Genomic DNA, 23871 nt, shown 5'->3' with positions numbered 1-23871 from the left:
ATCTAGCAAAAAAACAAGTGACCAGATTTAAAATCAAGAATTGCCTAGCACTTTTACAACATCCAGAAAGATTTGCTTTTATCTATAGCAGGCTACAAGTTTTCTGGTGCCACAAAAGCACAGTTGCAGTAACTACACACAGCCTTACTTAGTGCTTTTCCAATGGAGGGCTGCTAAAAAGATCTCATGTGACAAGGTAGAGAAAAGTGAGACAAAGCTAAGCCAATATCTGCTTGAATGAATGAATGTTATGCTTTCATCTTCCCTGAACTAGAAATAGATTCTCGTGTTCAAGAGCAGTGTGACCCAAATTACATACACAACTGACAATTTTAAAGTTTATGCAAAGCATAAATTAATACACAAAAGGTTACTGGCTGTACAAGAGGCCATTTTAATAGTTTCAAACAGAATCAAGATCCCTGCCCCCCTTCCAAAGGGAACAATCTTATCTAGCTACATTATTGAAAAGGTTATCAAAAAGATCATTGTCCATCACTGATCTTAACCTCAAATAGTTGAAAAGATCATTTTAAAAGATGATGAGCAATTTATATCTTCTCAAACCCGCATTTCAGCTGGGCAGTGATGTGTGCCTGTAATCCCAGCAACTCAGGAGGCTGAGGAATGATTTCAAGTTCAAAGACAGCCTCAGCAACTTAGCAAGCAACTGTGTCAAAACAAAAAAAGGTTTGAGGATATAGCTCAATGGTACAGCACCCATGGGTTCAATCCCCTAGCAACAAAAAAGCCATATTACAATCATCAGTACAAAATAACTTTCTAATTACCTGTGCTTCATTTTTATGTATGTATATATGTATTTAGGCATATGTATATGTGTATTTATATGGGGATTGAACACAGGGGTGCTTTCACTGAGCTACATCCCCAGTCCTTTCTATTCTTTTTTTTCTTACTTTGAGACGATCTTGCTAAATTGCTAATGCTGGCCTTGAATTTGGCACTCCTCCTGCCTCAGTTTCCTGAATCCCTGGGATTACAAGCATGTGCCACTGTGCCCAGCACTACATGTGTTTAGAAACTCTAGAAACATGGGAGTCTATGAAAATCTCTATTTAGTGATGATAGGTTGTGGGCATAAGCCCTAACTGTTAGGGTGGGAGGTTAGATTTAAAAATAACAGTAAACTCCAAATCATGAAATTCATTCAAACTTAATTTCTTGGATTTGATTCAATTATTTGTCACACCACTGTTCAAAATTAAATGTGTATTTATTTGAAGTATCTATTCAATATTTGATCACATATGCTAAGAGTACTTCAGCATAAAAAAACTCAAGTATGACCTATACATAGAAAATTTATAAATAACCAAATCTCTTCATGAATATGGACAATGTAAATACCCTTTATTGACTAAAAATATGAACAGTCCTAGTATCTTTCACCTCTAACATAAAAAGTAGTTTTTAAATTTTAGTCATAATGTGGGCATGGTGTGACATACCTATAATCCCAGCAACTTGGGAGGCTGAGACAAGAATATCACAAATTCAAGGTGAACCTCAGCTAATTAGCAAGGTCCTCAGCCACTTAGAGACTGTCTCAAATAAAAAATAAAAAAGTGCTGGGGATGTGGCTCAGTGGTAAAGGGCTCCTGGATTCAATCTCCAGTACCAAAAAGAAAAAAAAAAAAAAACAGTCACAAGTCTTTTCACATACTTGAAAGGAGAAATTACTAATGAGGATATGTATTCACTATTTTGAAACTGCTCTAAATTCAACAACCAACAGAAAGGTTGAATGATAATTTTGTTCCTAACAAACAGGAAGAAGATCCCCATCTCCTCAAGAAAGTAAACACCCTTCTTAAAAGCTGCCTTATGAAATTAATTTATTTTAATTACAACCACAATTTCAAGCACTAATTACACAATTTCTACGGAGAGGTATATGGTTTCAAATGTGTTGAGTCAACATAAGAAAATGTCATGATGGATGCCTAGTAAAATTTTCATTATTGAGTTACAGAAACCTGTCCCAATGTTTCCAGACTTGTTAATACATTCTGGACAACTGCAAATTATATTCCTAAACCAGCAAGTTATTTTCTGTGAATGAATTTGGTTTCAGAATCCTTCAAAGGTAGCCTGAAAGAAACTTGAGGTAACCACCTGATGGAAATCAGGAATTCAAGTTCCAGAAACAAAGGTGAAACACCCCCAGGTTCCCAAGGGAATGACTTGCTTAGATCAATTAGGTGCTAGGATCTTTAATTGCATTCACTTCTCTGGGGCCAGTGAAAAATAAAACCTCTTAAGGAGGTGGGGAGGGCTGTATAATGGGAGCATGCTTGCCTAGCATGTTAGATGCCCTGGGTTTGATTCCCCCCAAACCACACACACACACACACACACACACACACACACACACACACAGAGATTTCTTAAGTAGCCTTAAGTTATTTGCCTTTATCATAACTGCCCTTATTATTATGGCATGCTCAAGAAAGCCCTGAAAATGTATGCCAGCAGTTCTAACTTTCTTAAGTTACTGCTACAATTAATTTGTGTACCACAGCCAACGTGTCTGAATGGGTTCGTGGGCACTGAATTCTGGACTGGAGCGAGGCCAGCGGCAACACTGACCCTTAGGACAACAGATACAACCCTCCACAAACTTAAGGAGTCTTCCTTCAAACCCTTTGCCTAGTTGGAAGAGAAACGGCTCCATTTAGAAACAAGGATAAAGGCCCTGAGCTGAAGACTTTGACAACTTTCCGCGGGGGAGGGCTGGCGCTGCCCTAGAATCTCCCGGGAAAGAAAGCTCTGAGAGATGGGGAGAGGCGAGAAGGAGGAGATGAGAAAAAGAATAGGGAAAGGAGTGGGAGGGAAGGGGGCCCGAGGGCTTAGGGAGGAATTGAGGCCCCCATAAACGAAAGCTGGGGCTTCCCCCGCTGCAAACCCACTTCCAAAGCATAGACTGGGCGTGGATCGCAGTGGTACGGTGTACGTGGGGCCCTCAGGGCCACTTCAGCCAGCGTCTGCTCTGTGGCCATTCGGGACACTTGCACCTAAGGCACCCACTGCTCTTCCACACCCCCTCAGTGCCTCTCTCCACGCCCAGGTCTCCAAGGCTGTCTTCAGTTTACATTCCAGAGCTAAGCCTGATCAGTGGCAAGGCACTGGATAGGACTGGTGGGGGTGGGGGGACGCCCCTTCCTTTGCCTGAGTTCTCCCTAGCCTGAGCCCGGCTCTGCTGTGCCTCCCCAACCCGCCGGTGTATGGCCCCAGGCGGAGACGCGCACTACAGGGGACCTGAGGCGGGGCGCCCTGGGCTAGGTGGCTGAACCCCATCAAGATGAGGGAGGGTACTGCCTTCTCCAGCGGAGGCCCACTCCTTCTGGGCACTAGTGGCAAGGGGACAACAGCCTTTGTTCTCCCGGGGCTTGGCGAGGCTGCGCTGCTGAGGCGCAGCGCGGGCGGCGCCAAGGCACCGAAATTGCTCACTTTTGCACGCGGCGGGTCGAAGGGTGCAAGCTCCTGCCTTTCCCAGCGGGTGGGATGGGTAGGGAGTTGGGGAGTAGGGGGATGAGGGGAAAAGGAGCGTGGGGGGAGGGGTTCTGCGTCTTGGCCAGGCTCTTTGTTTGCACTGGGGGCGGGGAGACGGGGTTGAAGGTGGGTTCAAGCTTGGGTTCTGAGAGCGGGGCAGATTCCTGAGTATGTCACCATGTTATACTCGCGCAGCACACACATGCACACTCGTTCACACGCACACACACGCACTCGCACAGACCCGCGGTCGGCTGGTAGCAGGCAGCGCGGTTCTCGGCGCTCTGGGCTGCAGCAGCTTCGTCTGCCCGCAGCGCCGCCAGCGTGCGTCCAGAGGGGTAGTGGAGGAGGCTGGAGGCACTCGAGGGGCGACAATTCCGCCAGGAAGGAGGGAAAGTAGTGCAAACCCTGACACCCCCAGAGGCCTCTGACCCCCCTTTCTTGCCTTGGGTCGCAGAGGTCATGGGCAGCTTAGGCTCCAGGAGGGAGAATGAGAGCCGCCGGAGGGCGGCGCGCAAGCAAGGGGGCGAGGGAAACCTAGCGAAGGGAAGCAGGCGGACTTGGCAGGCGGGCTTACCCTTAGAAGCATCTTTCTCCTCTTTGGGCTTGGTCACCTTTCCACTCATAGATCCCAGCTTGCTTGACAAGGTTCGCCCAGGAGACTGAAGTCCTCGCCGAGCGGGCTGGACTTGGGAGAGTGCTTAGGGCGGCAAGTCGCGACCGCAAGCTCTCCTCGGTGTGGCTCGGGGCGGAATCCGCTTTTCCCCACCGCTGCCGCTGCCGCCGCTGCCTGCAGGAGAGTGGGGAGGAAAAGAGAGGGGTGAAGGAGGAGCCGCCGCAAGCCCGAGCGGCCGGCCGCGGGAGGAGCCGCTCGCTCGCTGCGCTCAAGAAGTGAAGAGACAAAGCGGTGCGGCGCTGCCTCCGCGCCCAGTACCCGCCGCTCCTGCCCGCCCGCGGAGAGCCGCACTCGAAGCCCTCGGGGCCCCCGAGAGGCGCGGCCGGGACTCCCCGGCTTCGCCGCCGGCCTCCCGGAGCTCTGCGCTAGCTGCTGGCCGGCCGGCGCGGGCCGCGCCTGGAGTTGCCTGGGTGGGCTGCCCGCGCACCGGCGGGCCGCTTTCGCCCGCCTCTCTCAATCTGCTGCGGGCCGCCAACTCAATCAAAATAAAACCCCGAGGAAGGTTTTTTAAAAATCAAAACAAAGACAAAAATATTCACTTAAAAATAACGAGCCTCCCGAAAGGGAAATGTTTGAACATGTGATGAGCAACGTGTGAGCCTGTTACACCGCAGAGCCCAGCAGCTTCTCGCCCGCGGGGAATCGGAAGGGGAGGGTCGCCTCTTTCTGTTTAATCCATTTTCGGGTTCCTATTATTTTGTCAAAAGGGGGCCTGAGTTGCTCGCGAGCGGAGGAACGGGAACCGGGAACCGAAGACCCTTACCTGCTCTTTCCCTACACCCACACCCCCTCGGAGCTCGCCCGCTCCCTCGCTTGCGCTCTCCTTCCAAAGAACTCTCGGGTCCCAGAGAGCCGCGAATCAACACCGCGGCGCATTCTATATAAGCGGCAAGGTGTGGGCACGCGGGGGGCGGGGGCCGGCGAGGGCGGGGCCCCACAAAGCCGCCTGCCGGCTGTAGTAAAAGGAGAGCTCGGCAGGGGCGCGCCGACGTCAGCCGGTGGCTGGCAAAACCCAGGCGAGCCCGGCGGAGTGCGGGCGAGCGTGTCGCCCTGGCGTTCCCCGGCCCCTCGGGAGAGGCAGGACCCGCGGTCGACACCCGAGCGGGCTCGCCGTATCCGCCGCGGACACCAGAGCCTGGCGCCCCCTCTCCGCCCCTGTTACTCCCTCTCCTCCCAGCGCCTGCCTTCCTGGCTGCGCTGCCAGTGCCCGCGCTGGTCGTCACCCACACTTTTGGGACTCCGCTGTTGGCAACTACCTGCACCGAACAGTGGAATCTCAGTCCCGGAATCGGTGACTTTGCCGCCGGCCAGCTACCCAACTTGAGACAGCCGAACTCTCGGAGAGGAGAGAAGGGCGCGCTGGGATCTGGGTGTCACTAGGGCAGAGAGTGAAACTGACTGTGGCGGCTGCAACCTCCCACCCCTACACGCTGGCCCCTCCTCCTAGAGCTGTCGGCTCCAGTTGGCAAACAGGACGCTAAGAGTCCCAACTGCCCAGATTAGCCAACCCCAGGCAAATGGCGTGAGGTGGGACTGGGGACAGGTGCCAGAGAGAAATAAGTGGGATTGACAAATCGCCTGGGCATATTTGTTTCAAAACCCAGGGAAAGTCCCTGAAAATACTAGAAGAAAAACTGCTCAGAAATTGTACAGAGGCGAATGGGGAAAGGAGAAAAAGTCAATGGAAGGGGACAACGGGGCATCCAGGAATCAGCCCCCAGGGCATCATAGGAAACCATTCCAGGGATGGCCCTTTCTGTAAGTAGTGATCAGCGTGGGCCGACACTTTCTTGAGGGACTGGGGTGGCTGCTAGGACTTGATCCACAGAATCATCCATTAATTAGACTGTAGGTTTCAGCCTGGCCATGGCAACACACAGTGAGTCTTACGTAGCAAATCTGTTTCCCCTCAACCCCACCCGCACCTTAATTCGGTTTCCTTAATGGCATTAAACCAGGCGAAGAAATCATATAGATGGATTAGTCCTACTGAATCCCTGGCAGTAACTCAATTATAAGAGCCTGCTGTGGCTTTCAAGACTAGGAGTGTGGGCTGCCCCTGCTGCCAACCGGGGTCTAAAGGTCAGCAACCCTCTAAACTCAATTTGCCGCCTCCATCCTCAGTCTGGGAGGAATTGGAGGTCTGCTTTTCTTGTAAATAATATCTAATAATCTGGAGCTTGATGACACAATGCAATTATCCAACCCAAGTTTAGACCATTAATTAAGATCAGTAGTCTGGGAAGGAAGGAACTACTCTTCAAATGACAGGAATTCAAAATGGGTGGAGACTTGCATAGGTTTAAGGGAAATGGGTAAAAAGTTCCTAAGTAATTAATACCCAATAGTTACCATCCATTTAGCGCCTGACCTGTGCCAAGAAGTGTACTAAATGCTTTCTATCACTCTTTTTCCTCTTCAAATCAACAACCCTAGTAAGTGCTGGTACTGTTATTTCCATTTTACAAATGAGAAAAGGGAGGCGCAGAGAGATTAAGTAACTTTCAAAGAGGTCACACATGGTGGAGCATGGATAACAAACTAGGCAGGTCAGGATAGGAAGCCAGTTGGGGTCTCTCTACAAACAATGTTCTTCTATTATACTTCACCATATCTCAGCACTCCTATCAGCCTTTTAAATAGAAGGTGGAAGAGGGCTGGGAATGTGGCACACTTGCTTAGCAGGGATGAGGTCCTAATTTCAATCCCCAGCACCACTGGGACACATTTTCACTTGGCCTATCAGCCAATTCTAAACTCCTAAGACTTCCAAACTCCTCTCACACACACTCCTCTCCTATGTACACATACAAGGTGCTTTGTCAACTCCCCACCCCCAGTGAGCAACAACACTGTGAACTTACATACATACCAAGTGTATTAGCTTTCCTGCCACCTTAAGAGATCCCAAAAGACTCTCCGCACAAATTTGCTCCACTCATCCCTGCCCAAACTCTATAATCAATGGCATCTTTAACAAGGATAACTTCCAGGTGGAAGCCACATTTCATTCTGTTCTTTAAAGGACACTAATAATCAATATATGGCTAGGCCTAGGTTAGTTAATATTACTGAGGAGAGTTGAGATGTTTGCTTAGGAACATGAGTAGAGTTTACCTGTTCATGAATATAAACTGAGAAGACAAAGTGTGTTTCTTCACTTGTAAGCCACCTTGAAAAATAAATATCAGAACATAAAGGGAACAGACACCTCATACAAGGAATCTATAATGATGTGTGTCCATATGAAGGCAAATCAATGACATCATAAGGAAATTCATGCCAAAGAACAAGGATTTGGACTATTCATGTGCAAGGTCAAGTAATCGTATCTAAATAAAACTTCTGAAGCCCCACCAGGAAGGTCACAGGTAGCCTGATTTGTGAAAGAAACAGTGGCCTTCTCATCTTCAAAGCTCCATGTGTCTAATATGAGCAGAGTTCTATTAACACTGGCTCAGAAAAAGGCTTGCTCCAGTGTTCAGTTCCCAAACTACTTGGTAATGCAGAATGGTCTTCTGGAAGATGACCTGACATCTATGGAGGTCAGAGGGTGGTCTTTTCCCCACCACCAAAGGGACTCAATCTGGAAGCATCTCAGTGAAGCCCTGATTTATCTTGTGGCACCCTCTTCCCCACACATCTACCTTGTCCCACTGGGGTGGAAGTGCCCTCAGATTTCAGTCTAGCAATTTTCACTATCTGGTTCCTTCACTTTTCTCTGCCTTCTCACCATGGTAAAATATGTCCCAACCTGTCTCTGCCTCTTCTATGAGCAAGAAGTGCATAGACCTGACAAAGCATTGGGCACAGGGATTATCTTGTGTAGTCAATTCATCATGGAATTAAATATGCTAAAACAAAATGTGGAATGGCCAGGTCTCTAAAGAGGGTGGGGCTTTTTTTCTGGAGTAAGGGGCAGAGGCTTGAGTCTTAGTTAATACAAGTGAAAAAGGTCCTGTGAGTCTCAACATTCTTGGCCTATAATTTCCCTGGTATCTGTTTTGTTTCTATTATTATTATTATTATTATTATTATTATTATTATTATTATTATACTAGGGCTTGAACCCAAGGGCACTTAACCACTGAGCCACATCCCCAGCCCTTTTTATTTTTTTTTTTATTTTGAGTCAGGGTCTCACTTAAGTTGCTCAGGGCCTTGCTAAGTTTCTGAGGCTAGCCTTGAGTTTGTGATCCTCCTGACACAGCCTCCCAAATCACTGGAATTACAGTGTGCCATCATACCTGGTCTGGTGTCTGTTTCCTGACAGTCTCCTAAGGCCTCAAGACACCAGCCTCTGAATTCCAGGTTGCTCTTCCTCCAGCAACTCTGAGTACAATGTTTCCAGACAAGAGGCTGCATACTTCCCTGTCTATAGTAGAAGGTAAGGTTGGAGTGAGTGGCAGCATGAAGGGCACATACACTTAGGGATTTATTCCTGGCAGTGTTGGACTGCCTGAGTGTGGAGACATTATCATCAGGCACAGCCAATTAGATATTTTAGTAACAAGACTGCTTCTAATTGGACAAAACATGTTTTTCATTTGTGAAAACCCTGCCTAGCACAAAGCTTCTTCAGAAGGAGGCAGCCTGGCAGAAGTTCCACTTCTAGTCAGGCTACTTGAGATAAAGAAAGGCCCATGGGCCAAAGTCTAGGAGTTGGAAATCACTTTAATTTTTAAGCTCATGTCTCAGCAATTTGAATCTTCATGTCCAAATGCTAGAACTATGACAGACATTCATTTCTGATTCAAGCACTGCAGTGTTTATCTACATCATGATCTAAGGCTGCTTTCTATCAATCTCAGGTGGGTTGGCAGGTTACTGAAACATAAGAGCAGGGGAAGATAATCTCCAAAGTGAACACTGTGTCAGTTTTAAGTATGGCCATTGAGATGTGGCACTATGTCCTCTCCCCTTAGTCCTAGCTGGGCTTGTAACTCCTTCAGCCTATAGTGTGTGGGGAATTGATGCTCTGTTCATTTTAGGCTTTGTTAGAAAAGGCCATATGGCTTATGCCTGGCTCTCTCATGGGTCTGGGGAAAAGCCTTCTGCTATGTATGAAGTTTCCCCACCCAGAAACCACCATACTAGAGATTTCACAGCTAGGCTCCTCAGTTGACAGTTCTAGATGAGCACCCAGACAACAGCCAGCATTACTTGCCAGCCAGGCAAGAGAGCCATCTTGGACAGCCAATCCAATCAAACTATCAGATGACTGCAGCCTCAGCTAACACCTGACTGCACCCTCATAAGAGACCTCTCCATGGAGAATTACTCAGTGTAGCCCTGCTCAAATTCCTGACCCCCAAAAATTGTGATCAAAATTAAATACTTGTTTTAGCTACTGCCATGGTTTGGGTATAGTTGGAGTATCTCCCAAGTGTCCATTATAATTATAGTCATCCATAGGAGGGTGCTATTGGGAGGTGTTTAAACCATTAGGAGGTTAAAGCCTAGGTCACTATGGATATGCCCCACCTTGGAAGGGGTTATAAGATGCCAGCCTCTTTTTATGACTGTTTGGTTATATAATTTCTTGTATGTACACACACACACACACACACACCCCTACCATGATGTGACTGTTTGACCTGAAACTCATTCCTGCAATCCAACATGAACTGTTGCCATCCAAGATCTACCATAGGCCTCTTGCCATATCCAGCTTGAGCTGCAGTGGCCTGTGAATGCCTGGGTGGCTAAGCACAGTGAAACAAATCCTAAGGAAACAATTTCCTAGTCACTCCTGTGTGAGCAGGGCACCCCCATGGTCTTAAACAAATTTTCACTTTTACACCATTGAGCCTACATGGATGAGGTCTTGCCCATACCTGAGATGCCCTCATGGTATCTGTCCTATTGTATCTGTGCAAAGTAATTAGCATTTCTTTGGTAATGGTAATCTCTTCAATACCACAACTTTCTTGACCCCAATTTTACATGTGCTTCTCTGGCCAAACTGCAAGTTTTTAAAATCTTTATTTTCTGCATTCTGATCCTGATTCTCACAGTAAACCTGACAAAACCTGGCATCAATACCTAAACCACCACTTGAATGCTGTGCTGCCTTAAAATTTCCTCTGCTGGATTAATTATCCTATGGCCTTTAAATTCAGTATCACAGAAAGTCTCAGGACATGGACAAAACAAAGACAACTTTTTTGCCAGAATGTAACATGAATGGCCTCTGGTCCATTTCCCAATAGAGTTGTTTCCCTCTGAAACCTCATGAGCACAGTCTTTACTGATCACAATACTATCAGTATTCTAGTCTTCTAAGCTCCCATTAGAATCACCCATTAATCTCTCCTTATAACTTTCTAAAGCTTCTCTAGCATGCATCTCCAAACTTTCCCAAACTTCTTCCATAACCAGTTCCAAAAGCTTCTGAACTGCAGGACCAGGTATTGTCACAGCAACAACCCATCGTCTTGGTGTCAATTTCTATGTTACTCAGCTTTTCATCACTATGACCAGAATGCCTAACAAGAACAACTTAGAGAAGGAAAAGTTTATTTTGGGCTCATGGTTCAATCCATGGTCCACTAACTCCATTGCTCTGTGCCAGAGGTGAGGCAGGACATCATGGAAGAATGGCATGACAGAGGAAATCTTCCTAGCTTATAGCATCCAGAACCAGGATGATTGAGTACTGAGGGACAAAACATAATTCCCAAAGCCATGTCCCCAATGATCTACTTCCTCCAATCATATCCCATCTGCCTACCCAGTTGTCTATTCAAATTATTAATTCATCAAATGGGTTAAACTACTGATCAGGTTACAGCTCTCATAATTTAATTATTTCACCTCTGAATATTCCTACACTGCCTAACACAGGAGCTTTGGGGGAGAGGGGTACATTAAAGATTTAAACCATAACTAGCAGAAATCTCAGGGCTTACTAGACTTACATTCATACTCTGTCAATGCCTGATCCTGCCACCATCATCTGCTGCCATGATGTCACCATGAAGGCATGCTATCCAGATATCCCCCTCCAGAAAAGACTTGATGCTCTGCTATATGGAGAGGCCATCCTTCAGCTTTCAGCTCTGTCAGGGTCTTATATACAAGAGATACTTGTATCTGTACTTTTCTTTACTTGAAACTGTTTGTAACCCAGTTGTTATATGTGTTAGTCAGCTTTCTGTTACTATAACAAAATACCTGAGATAATCAACTTTTAAGGAGGAAAGTTTTGCTTTGCTCACAGGTTTGGAGGTTTTAGTCTGTTGTCAGTTGGCCCATTGCTTTTGGGGTTGTGGTGAGGCACTACATTTTGGTGGGATCATGCAGTAGAGAAAGCTATTTATCTTATGGTGGCCAGGAAATGAAACAGTGTGAGGAATGGGCTAGAGTCCCAATATATCCTTTGAGGGCACACTCCCAGTGACTTAATTTCTACCCTCTGGGCCCTATCTTTTTAAAGGTCCCATGACCTCTAAATAGCACTGGCAACAAAAGCTTTAACACATGAGGTTTTAGGGGAGACTTATCCAAAACCATAACAGGGTGATTTTTTTATATGCACAGAATGGATATGTGCCTGGCATATGATCACAGTGACCTTACCCATTACACTGTTGTTATGACTATATCTGCCATGCATGGATAATTTTGGTCTTCTCTAAGGGACCTCCATATTCATGTACTCTTCAATTTCCCACTTCTGGGTTTCTTTATTCTTCCCCATTCTACTTCTCCCAGTGCAACTTCTGGTACTATTTTCCATTTCATATTCTCATTCATTCTCCTACTACTAAGATTTAGCAAGACTGTTTCTTTTTTTTTTTCTTTTTACAAAAGGGGATTTATTTATTTTTAATTGTTCTTAATTTTAATTTGTTATATAAGACAACAGAATTATTACAATTCATATTATACATATAGAGCGCAATTTTTCTCTACAAAGTAGAGTCACATCCTTCATGTTTTCACGAATGTTCTTAGAGTAATGATGACCATTGCATTCAACTGTCTTTCTGACCCCCATGCACCCTCCCTTACCCTCCCTCCCCTTTTCTCCTTTGCCCTATATAGAGTTCATTTAATCTTCCAATCCCCCCTGAGTATGGAGATTCCTTAGAAATCTGTGAATAGAACCACCATTTGACTCAGCTATCCCACTCCTCAGTCTACACCCAAAGGACTTAACAACAGCATACTACAGGGACACAGTCACATCAATGTTTATAGCAGCACAATTCACAATAAATAAACTGTGGAACCAACCTAGATGCCCTTCAGTGGATGAATGGATTAAAAATAATGTGGTATATATACACAATGGAATATTATTCAGCATTAAAAGAGAATAAAATCATGGTATTTGCAGGTAAATGGATGGAGCTGGAGAAGATAATGCTAACTGAAATCAGCTGATCCCCAAAAAACAAATGCTAAATGATTTCTCTGATTTAAGGAGGCTGATTCATAAGACTGTTTCTTAATACATTTTGCCTCCATTCCATATATTTGTAAAAGACTCCCTCTGTTCTATATCACTTAGCCTACAAGGTAAAGATTTACTATTGTTTGTTTTTGGAGAAAACAATAGATCAGTGGCAGGGGATTTGCCTCCCTGCTATAAGGACAGCAAAAGAGGAGCTGCTTTGAGAGTTCACACTTGCTATGGAATAAAAGAAGCAACAGCATCATTTTGCTTTGCTGTAGGCAGACACCAGAAGCATAGTATGGCAGCAAGGCTAATGACTAAAACAAAGGAGGAAACTCATATATTTTGCTTGATGTAAACTGTCATTTCACCCTTGAATTGTTTTAAATGTTAGATATTTTTTTTCTTGATTTACAAATAATAAAATGAGCTAAGAAAAGGCAGGAATAGAAAGAGACACTCTGGCTTTAGTGTTAGCAGAAAAGGCATTTCTGAGACATTGAATCATTCCATTCAAGAGAGATATGATACTGTGACTAAGGGCAGAGGAATGATCTCTAGAGGCTTCCTTAGCCACACCCACAATCCTACACTGTTTTTCTTTGTTCTTCCTAGTGGGATATTGTGCTGGCACAAAATGGCATTTGGTCAGAGTGACTGTACCCATTACACTGTTGTCAACTCAGCTACCAATGCCAATTCTGATTAAGGCTAGGGTCTAATTTTCCCAGAATCCTCTTCACTGTATGATTCTAGGTTAGAGTTTTCCATCCAGAGAAACTCACTCAGGACTCTGAAAGTGGTTGTGAAACAGAAGACTGTTCTCCAGAGGCTATAACAGCCAGATAGTATGGCTTCACAGAGAGTTCCTGCTTATTGGTAGTGCCGTACAGCTAGTATGGAAACTTTTCAGAATTATTGTGGGTTTTGATTTCCTCACTTCTTCCAATGCTTCAAGTTGAAGCCATTAGAAACATTTATCTGATACTACAGTGTGAACCTTCTGGATCTTCACTCTGTTAGCTTCCCCTACTTTGTAAGAACTGAAGATTTAAAATACATTACATCCCTTAGCATTGCAGTGTTTTAGTGGCTCTATTTCCATGGCTGTCCCTAGACTAGTACAGGTACCTACCCTGAGCCTTACCACCAGCCCTGTGCTATTATAAAGTGACTGCTTGGGAAGTGATGTAACTAAAGTCTAGTCATATAAATATCCTTTTCCTTTTTTTCTAGAAACCACTGAAGGCTCTGAGAAAATGATGACATAAGCATAGATTGTGTCCCATTCCCAAATCCAGGCTACTTGCCTCTCCTCAGCCAGATAGCTGTTGAGGCCTATGGAGATAAACTTAATGTGAAGGAAGTCTAAGATGTTGTAAGAGCCTCAACACAACGAAATTTCTTTCTTTCTCCCTTGAATGCCAAGAAAATCCTGCATCTAGCACTAAAAAGCCTAGCACAAGGAGACCAGGAAACAGAGAAAGTGATATCCGACCTGTGTTCCTGGTTTACTAGGCCTTCAAGAGGCCATGAAAGAATGAACTGAAGATACATATAGGGACAGTATAGACCTGTAGAGAGGGAACCTTCCTTTAGGTACTTTTCTAACATTTCAAGACCTACTACTACTTGGGGAGCTCCCCGTTGATCATAAGCTGACCTCAATGGGCTGACAACAAAATATTTATAACTCCCTCTGTGAGTCCAACAACCAGCAACCACGAAGGGGTGCTTAAGCAGCCTAAAGAAATAAACTGGTGGGAGAAACAGGTGACAACTTGAAAACCAACAATGATGATTTAGGAGCATATGTGAAGATTAAAGTATAGCATAAAAAAATCGATTTAGGGAGGGGCTGGGGCTGTGGCTCAGTGGTAGAGCACTTGCCTAGCATGTGTGAAGCATTGGGTTCGATCCTCAGCACCACATATAAAATAAATAAATAAATAAATAAAGGTATTGTGTCCATCTACAACTAAAAAATATATATATAGTAATGGGTAAATTGCCAAAATGCAATTTCCCAAATCAACAGATCAGTAGGTAAGTTGAAGAAGAGGATGATCATGGTCGAGATCCCAAACATTGCCTAGAAGATAAAGTGGAAGAATTACAGAGCACAAAGTCAAATATACCACAATAGAGAAGTTGTGATGGAAAAGATAAATGACTTGGAGGATATATCTTGAAGAATAATCTTTTAGAAGGAAAAGGAGGAAACAAAAGCAATATAGTAATTTTAAAAATAGAAAAGAGCTTTTTGAGCTTAATACCTATAAAATTTAAGTAAATAATTTAAAATATGTAAAAAAAAACTGTTTAGAATTTAAGAAATACAATCCTAGAATACCACTATGTGAAAAGTGAAATTTCAAGCTATTTAGAGAGCAATTAAAAAGGAATACTTTACTTCAAAACATACATGGCACAGAGAATGCTATATTCAGAAAAAAATTATATTCTTCAGTGTCTTCAGCATTAATGAACAAAAGACAGGAAGACAAATGAACTTGGTGTTCATCTTAAGATATTTAGAAAAGAATTGCAAATTAATCTAAAAAGAATTAGGAAAGGGGACAATCAACAAAAAAAAGTTGGAAATAATAAAATAGCCAACAAATGTTCTTTGAGAAAACCAATGAGACACATAACCTCTTACAAGTCCAACTAAGGAAAAGAAAATAAATATTTATAAGACTTGAAATATAAAAGGAGATATAATCATGGATTGGATAAAGAAAAGATTTAAATAATTATGAAAGATACTACATTAAGCTCTATGGCAACATGGTTGAAAATCTTAGGAAAAAGAAGGATCTTTTAGAAACCCAAATTAACCTAAAAAGAAGTAGAAAGATTGAATAGGCTGGTTATGAAATAAGAAAATGAAATAATGAATAAATATTTATCATTGAACCAATCATCATAGCAGAGAGGTTCATTGGCTTTAATTCACCAATATATATATTTTTTAAATAAAGTATTTCAATGTCATTTAAAGTCTTACAGGTCTTAAGAAAAAACGAAAAAAGGCCCTTAATTCTTTTCATGAGGTCAACCTAAATTTAATCTTCAAACCTACAGAGGATGCTACAAATTAAGAAATCTATATACACTTTCTTTCTGGATATACATGCTGACATTTTGAATAGAACATCAAATATAACCCAGCAGTTTTCCAATAAAGTAAAATTTTATAACCAATTAGGATATGGTATATTATAGCAAGGATTTCTATTTTTCACTCCTCCTATGTCCAGGAGTTGTTTTAATGGTATATATTTCCCTGTCCATTAATTTAGGGATCAGCCAAGTAACTGGTGACACATGTAAGGTGGAAGTGTGCCACTTCCCAATCTGGGCCTTAAGAGACTTTCTGCATTTTCTCTTTCCTTCCTGTTTCTCTGCATTCCCCTTGAGACTAGCCTCGCTAGCCTGCTTGTCCTAGCAGGGAGAAGAGAGTTACCTGAGGCAAAATGGTGCCAGCCACCACAACCTAAAGAAAAGCAGCCCAAAAGACCTACAGTGACAATCACAACCACTTAGCTGAGCCCAGACTAGTCTGATCAGCCAGACCCCAGTTGTCCTAAAGACACATTAGCAGCAACAAATGACTGTTGCTTTTTTAGCTACTGATATTTTGACTGGTTCATTTTACAGAAATTACTAACCCACATATAAGATTAAATTTGGAAATGCAAAGGAGGTTTAATATCAGAAAATCTATTAACATAATTCATTGCATCAATAAAGAGGAAAACCATATGAATGATGATATCAATAAAGGCTTAAAAGTCATCTGATAAAATTCAGCTGTATTCCTAATACATTTCTAAGTTAAATAGGATTAGAAGGAAATCTCTTAAAATAGTACAGACTTTTTACCAAAAATGGATGCCAAATATAATCCCAAATGGCAAAGCACTGACCTGTTTAAATAAAATTCAGAACTAGACAAGAATACCTCTTATTCCTGTTATTATTCAACATTGCCTTGAAGGTTCTACCTAATAAAAAAGATCCAAATATTAACTAATAAAACATCATAAAAGATATCTATTTCCTGCCTGCTGATGTTATTATATTTGTACAGCTAGAAAACCAAAACACTCTAGTAAGATCTGTGAGACTTATCAGAGAATTTGGTATAGGGAAGGAATATAAGGTTACTATACAAAACAATGTTTGTCTTGTCAAGCAACAAGCACCAAGAAATGAAAATTTTAAAAATTATATTCACAATAACAAAAATATATATTATATTCAGGATTAGATTTAACAAGAAAAACATCAGATCAGTATGAAGAAAATTATAATACCATTGTGAAGGAGGTAAAACATAAGCCCCCCAAAAGGGTTAAATGAATCATAAAACAAGACATCATAAAATCTTAATTGTACCAAGGTCAAATAATATGTATTAAAATTCCAATTTAAATTCTCAATATGATTTTCAGGAGAAAGATAGGAGGTTTATGTAATATACTCTCTGTCCCCCCCCCTTTTTTTTTGGTACTGAGGATTGAACCCAGGAGTACCACTGTGCTATGACCCCAGCCCTTTTTATTTTGTATTTTGTATTTTGAGACAGGGTCTTGCTAAATTATTGACTGGCCTCAAACTTGCAATTCACCTGCCTCAGCCTCAAAAGTCACTGGGATTAAAAGTGTGTGCCACTGTGCCTGGTAATGTAACAGATTATTAATCTTTATATGTAAGAACAAATGCCCTAGACTAGCCATGCAAAATAAGACAGATACACACACACACACACACACACACACACACACACACACACAGGCAAAGAGAATATCTTATCCTGATATCAAAATATACACTAAAGTCAATGTAATCAAATCAAAAGATGGTAGTGGCACAGGAATAATAGATAAATAAATTAAAGAAACAAAATAGGTGGTGCAGGGGCTGGGGATGTGGCTCAAGCGGTAGCGCGCTCGCCTGGCATGCGTGCGGCCCCGGTTCGATCCTCAGCACCACATACCAACAAAGATGTTGTGTCCGCCGAGAACTGAAAAATAAATATTGAAAATTCTCTCTCTCTCTCTCTCTCTCTCTCTCTCTCTCTCTCTCTCTCTCTCTCTCTCTCTCTCCTCTCTTTTTTAAAAAAAAATAGGTGGTGCAGAATTAAATTCCATATAAAAGCATTGAGTACTTGACAAAGTTGGTGTTTTCATTTCAGTGGGGTAAAAGATGGATTCTTAATGAACAGTATAGATGTGACTGGCTATTAATTTGAAACAGAATTAGACCTCTATTTTATACCTAAAATAAATAAAATTTCCAGGTAAAGACAAATTTAAGTATAAAAATAGTAAAAGTCCTGCAAGAAAATAGAAAACTTGGGCTGGGGATGTGGCTCAAGGGGTAGCGCACTCGCTTGGCGTGCGTGCGGCCTGGGTTCGATCCTCAGCACCACATACCAACAAAGATGTTGTGTCTGCCGAGAACTAAAAAATAAATATTAAAAAAATTCTCTCTCTCTCTCTCTCTCTCTCTCTCTCTCTCTCTCTCTCTCTTTCTCTTAAAAAAAGAGAAAATAGAAAACTATGTATAACCTTGGTGTGGGGAGATCCTCTTAACCAATTCTCAAAACTTAGAGGTTATAAAAGAAATTTTACAATATATAATTTTTCAAAATTTGACATAAGATACAATAGTTAAAATAGACAAATAAGAAACTGGAAACATAACTACACCCAGAAAATGGATGAAGGGTTTATAGCAAGAATATATAAGAAGGTCTTCCAAACTGACAAGGAAAAATAACTCACTTTAGATACAGGCAAAAGATTTGAAGAACTGCTTCACAGAGAAGGAAATTAAATAGCCAACATTTTTCTCTAAAGATGCTCAGCCTGAGAAGAAACTAGAGAAACTTAAAGTAACAATGAGGTGACTCATTTTTTCCATAGGATTGGCAAAGTTTAAAAAGAGCACTAAGATCTAACATGGTGGAATTGCTGGTAGAATTGTGAGTTTGTTGCATGCTTTCTAGAAACCAATATGGCAACATTTAATGAAATTAAAAACAATACTCATACACTCTTCAACCCTGCTTTGTAGGGAATCTGCTCCAGAGTAAGAAAAACAATAGTATGTAAGGGGATATATTCAAAGGTGTCCATTGCTATATTGCCTTTGAGTGCAAAACATAAATTTAAAAATTGGAACCAAAATGAATATTCACTAAAAGTGGAATTGCTGGAGAAATTATTCTCCATTGACTTCACAAAATGCTGTGCAGCCAATGGAAGAGTAAAATTGAATAACTATGGATGATTTTTAGGTTTTGTCAATTGGGAATTATAGTAGCAATGTAGTAGCAAACATTCACATATGGCAGTTTTAAGTGCTTTATGTATTTTTTAAAGATTTTTCAGAACTTTGTTACTGATTCTGCTTTGTTGTCTTTTAATATATTTTTAGTTGTAGCTGGACACAATACCTTTATTTATTTATTTATTTATTTATTTTTATGTGGTGCTGATGATTGAACCCAGTGCCTCACCCATGCTAGACAAGCGCCCTACCACTGAGCCACAACCCCAGCCCCAAGTGCTTTATGTATTTTAACTCACCAAATCCTCACAGCAATCCTATAAGATATATACTATTATCATCTTCATTTTCTAGATGAAGAAAGCAAAACCCAAAAAATCCAAAGGCCACATAGTTTGTAAAAGAAGAAGGCAAGAAGAATAAGATACAGAAAAGTGTGACTGATGATATAATTTCCATAAAATAATTTATAATAAAACAATATGCATATTTTATGTTTAGTATAATTCTATGATAATGGAAATGTAGGAAGATATGTACTAAACCAATAACATGATTTAACAATTAGTCATCCATATAATAACTTGGGTTAGTGTATATTCTTTAATTATATTACTTATTATATATGTATGCTATATAATTTTATTTTATACTATGTATTTAAACTGAAAATAACTAAGGAGCCACAGCCTTTCATCAATGAACAATTACAGAGATGCAGTTGTGGCTCCAGGTGCAGCCTTGAAGGGAACCCTGTCCAAAGTGAAGCACATCTGAATCCCCATCATCCATTGCCTCTTGCCCTTCCTTGCACCCTTTGGCAATTGTGCTTATCCCTCCCATATGGGATAACTACTGTATTTAGAAATGCCAGGTGCTTCCCAACCTAACTAAGCCAAGAGATTCTCTGGAATCCAGTCATCAATTTGCTCTGAGAATTCCCAAACACAGAAGGCCTCTACGATTCCACTCTGGTATATAAATCTCAGATATGGGACATGTAGACAAAAAAAGAACCTGCCTTACTCATGTCCACGTCTATTAGGAACAATAAAATGTCACCTTGTGACAGATTCTATCATCCTCCATCTATGACAGAGAGATTTAAATTTTACCACCCCCATAGATACACTTATACATAAGGTATTCACAAAGATGAATAGGCAGTGATCTCTTCTCCCATGGAGTTTGAGTTCTTGAAGAAAAGTTGTGCCTTTTACATTAGGCACTTAATGAATGTTTTTTGAGTGTAGGAAATGCAAACATACAATGATTCAAACAAGGTAGAGAGTAAACTTTTAAATTATAGTGCTATAAACAAACTGCTATGGGAGTTTGATTAGGGAAGGGCGAACAATTCCAGAAATGATTTTGTAAAAAGTAGATGCAATGTTTCTGAATGTGAGGTCAACATTAGATCGCCTGAGGTGCTTAAGAATTCTAGACCTCCTAGCTCGGCATGCTGACACAAAACCTGTAGTCCTGGCAGCTCAGGAGGCTAAGGCAGGAGGATCACAAGTTCAAAGGCAGCCTCAGAAACTTAAGGAGACTCTTTCTCAAAATAAAAATAAAAAAGGATTAGGGATGTGGCTCTGTGGTTAAGAACACCTGGGCTAAATCCCCAGTACCAAAAAAAGAAAAAAAGAAAAAAAATCCAGACATTCTGAAAAAGAAGTTGTAGGAGTTGGTTATTTTAAAGAAGCCCTCTGTATCATTCTTATGCACAATATAGTAGAGACCATAAAAAATCAGATAGACTTAGGTGTGCAGAGAAGTGAGGAAAGACACAGATATTGAAGGCAATATCATGAGTAAAGTACCCAGCCATGATAGCAGAATGGAAGCCAGGGGCAAATTCAATTAGACTGTGGATGTTGGAGGTGGCAAAGAGGAATAATGTAGAATAAGATTGGAAAGGTGGTCAATGCTAGACATGGAGGGCCCGGGTAATGTCAAGTTAAAGAGTTTGAACTTCATTCTGAAGGCAAAAGAAAATCATTTAAATATTTTGGACAGACAAACAAAACAGAAGTAGCAGGATCTTGAGTTGCTCACTGCTTCCCAAAACAAGCTATGCATCAGAATTACCAGGATTGCTTGCTACAAGTCCAGGGTGTAGGGATCCAACCCCAGACCCTCTGAATCAGAATTTCGAGGGATGTGACTCAGAAATTATATTTTAGACAATCTTTCTAGGTGATTAGTAAGCAGCCAGTCTGTCATTGGTTCATGAAACAGAGTTTGGGAACCACTGCTTTACTGATGAATGTATTTCTGAAAAGTTGTTTGTACACAGAGATTTTATTATTGGAGTCATTTGTTCAAAGTACTAGGCAAGTATGCTATTTAGAGGCAAGCTCCAGTGAATCTTCTTGTTCAGCAAAAGAAAAGGAAATCACTTTCTCTAGAGTATTTCGATAAAATGCACACCCAGGTTAAATGAAAACCCCCTGACAACTTTCAATAAATGTGACAATATGTTTGAGTGTGCAGTATTAGTGATACCATATGGTCCACTAATGCAACATGGAAAAACAATTCAAAATGTTCAAGTTTTATCTAGCTCTGCAGCAAAATGAATAAACCTTAAAGCAATGTTGAAAAGGAGAAAGCACCAGTAGGATGTGATGCTGGCAGGATGTGATGCCATGGCTTCAAAATGAAAAATATACCATGTGACCATTTTGAGGTTCCAGGGAAAGTTGAGGAAACATTTGAGGTAGAAACTCATCACAACTCAAACTCAAATAAGGAAAAGACCATATGACTTTCAAGGTGTTTTTGGTAGTGTAAGATTTTAAGTTTATGTTATTTGGATATTTACATACCTTGAAGATAAGTGAAAGAAAAAACAGTAAGGAAAGGCAGTAAAGGGATAAGTTTCAGTCTAATTCATTTTTCTAAAATAATGCCAAAACAAGGATGATTCTGAGTTAGGTTTGTTTCCTTAGCCATGTGATATTTTAAGATTGTCATTTTCATTTAAAGAAAGCATATCTCTTATTAAAGCATATCTTTATTTCCATGAAAACACCTTGTTTTGGCAAGCTGCAATGTTGGCAATGCAGTTTGCTTAGTATAATGCTCAAAAGCTAATTCTGAGCAAGAACTTGCTGATGTTTAACCTTCCAACAGCCAAGCCTGCTTCGTTTTCTCTCAAAGGGCTCCGATCCTTACCCCAGAACTTTTAAGTTCCCATTCAATTCCAACACCTTCCCCAAAGCCTATTGCTGTAATCTGGGTAGGAATCAGAGCTGAGTCCTGACTGTGGTATTTCAGGAAGGAAATGTAATCCAAGCAAGATTTTAGTGCACCTGCATTGGAATCCTTCTTTCATGGGAACAATAGGAATCCCTTCAAGGCAGCTCTGTATTGCTCTCAACTTTCACATAGCAGAAAAGGCAAATACCAATAACCAATGCCCTGAGCCAAATTCAAATGCACAGAGTAATGGGGCAGGAAAGACAAAGCACCCAGATAAAATAAAGCAGACCTAGGCAGAGAAGTTGAGAGAGGATTAAATTTAACATTTGGTGTGCTTTCTTACAGGTGAATGACTTGGCTTTTAAGTGGAAGGTGTTACAAAAGGAATATAATTCCCACATGTTATTGTGGTTTGATTGTGTTAGGAGCATAGATTTGTAATTTTTTTTATTTGTAGGCTATATCCTGTCCTGACATTTGTCTCCCTGCCCCAGGCCAAGGAAACCTGGGCCTCGGTTACCCAAGAGGATCCCAATTCCCATAGCATTTTCCCCAATGAATTTGGTTTCACCTACCTTAGAAGTGGAGACACAATAGGCCTGGTAGTGAGGAACAAGTAATATCCCACCATGGACCAAAAGCTTAAAGGGCCCTGTTGTTATTAGTGCCAATGGTCACACACTCCTTGGAATAGGAAGCTTCTTGGTCATATCGTCACCGTGAGTTTCTGAGGTTTGCAAGAGTCTGCATGTGAGCCAAAATACCCCCAACCCTCTAAGCTCCTCCTGGCTTCAAGGGCTCCAAGCAGGAAACACAAATAGTCCAGAGTGATTTCAGGGGCCAGTGGACCCTGTTCAGCTCATATCAGACTGTTCTGAGGAGTGGTAAGTCACAGGGTCTATATTGCAGCTATTTTTAGTGAAACCAAATTCCTTCCCCAAGTTCTCTTGCTTCCAACTTGTTCTAAGTGTAGGAGACCAGCTGTGGTCAGATCATCTTACTGGACCAAGGTTCTGTCAAGGCGAAGGGACCAAACCAGGGAGGTAAAACAAAGAGCTTTTGACTGGTGGTGGTTTGGCCCTCTCTTACTGTCTCAGCCATGTCCAGAAGAGGAGGATCCTTTGGAAAGGAAAGTGTTATGACCCAGGGTAGTGGGCATTCCCCTCCATTCTGGCAGAAACTTGATAGGTAGGTGACATGAGGGGAAAATTGAGAAACTGGCAGTCCTTCTCCTCTTGTCCAAATCATATAAACACACACACACACACACACACACACACACACACACACACACACACACCAGCTTTGCAGGCCAAACCTACATCTTGGCCAGACTTTCTAGAAGGATCTAGAAAAGAATGTCATCATCCAGGATCCAGGCCAGGGGTGAAAGTGTGAGGAAGAGTGATGTCTAGTCACTTTGCAGCTGTCATTCATTATTCTAAGGGGCAAATTTAATGGGGAAGAAAATTCAAGGAAGATTTTTTTTTGGCTTCAGACCTTGGCCAGAGGTGTTAATTCAAAAGAAGATGGTTCTCTGGGCTCTTGAGAGTGCTAATTGCCTCCTTCAAATTCATCTAGGTAAGTGTTTTACAAACTGTGGGCTATGACCCATTAGGCAGTAATGAAATATATTTAGTGGGCTGCCATGAACATTTAGAAAATGAAAAGATAAAATGGATAGAATAGAATGAAATAGAATAGGGGACACTGTACACAGTAAGGGTAAATCTCATGAAACTTTTATTTTTTCTGTGTATATCTACAC

The 23871-nt window shown here is 41.8% G+C and overlaps 1 protein-coding gene across 3 annotated transcripts in view; it reads right to left on the bottom strand.

Moving 5' to 3' along the window:
* The window catches only part of Fgf13 (fibroblast growth factor 13), a 522252-nt gene extending 499276 nt beyond the window's left edge, over positions 1 to 22976 (bottom strand). Inside the window, exons 1-2 of one of the 3 annotated variants that reach the window (XM_077793712.1) lie at positions 22679 to 22976; positions 4094 to 4306 (exon numbers count right to left, since the gene is read on the bottom strand). In XM_077793712.1, the coding sequence (XP_077649838.1) occupies positions 4094 to 4142 (49 nt within the window). In that variant the 5' untranslated portion in view covers positions 4143 to 4306; positions 22679 to 22976. Of the gene's footprint in view, positions 1 to 4093; positions 4307 to 4955; positions 5041 to 5448; positions 5568 to 22678 lie in introns of those variants that run through there. The other 2 variants (XM_077793713.1, XM_077793714.1) reach the window with 2 other exon arrangements.
* Positions 22977 to 23871: the final 895 nt, after the last annotated feature.

Source organism: Urocitellus parryii, chromosome X, assembly GCF_045843805.1.
Source record: "Urocitellus parryii isolate mUroPar1 chromosome X, mUroPar1.hap1, whole genome shotgun sequence".
In the NCBI taxonomy this organism is placed as follows: Eukaryota; Metazoa; Chordata; class Mammalia; order Rodentia; family Sciuridae; genus Urocitellus; species Urocitellus parryii.
This window is presented reverse-complemented; position numbering and strand designations above follow the sequence as displayed.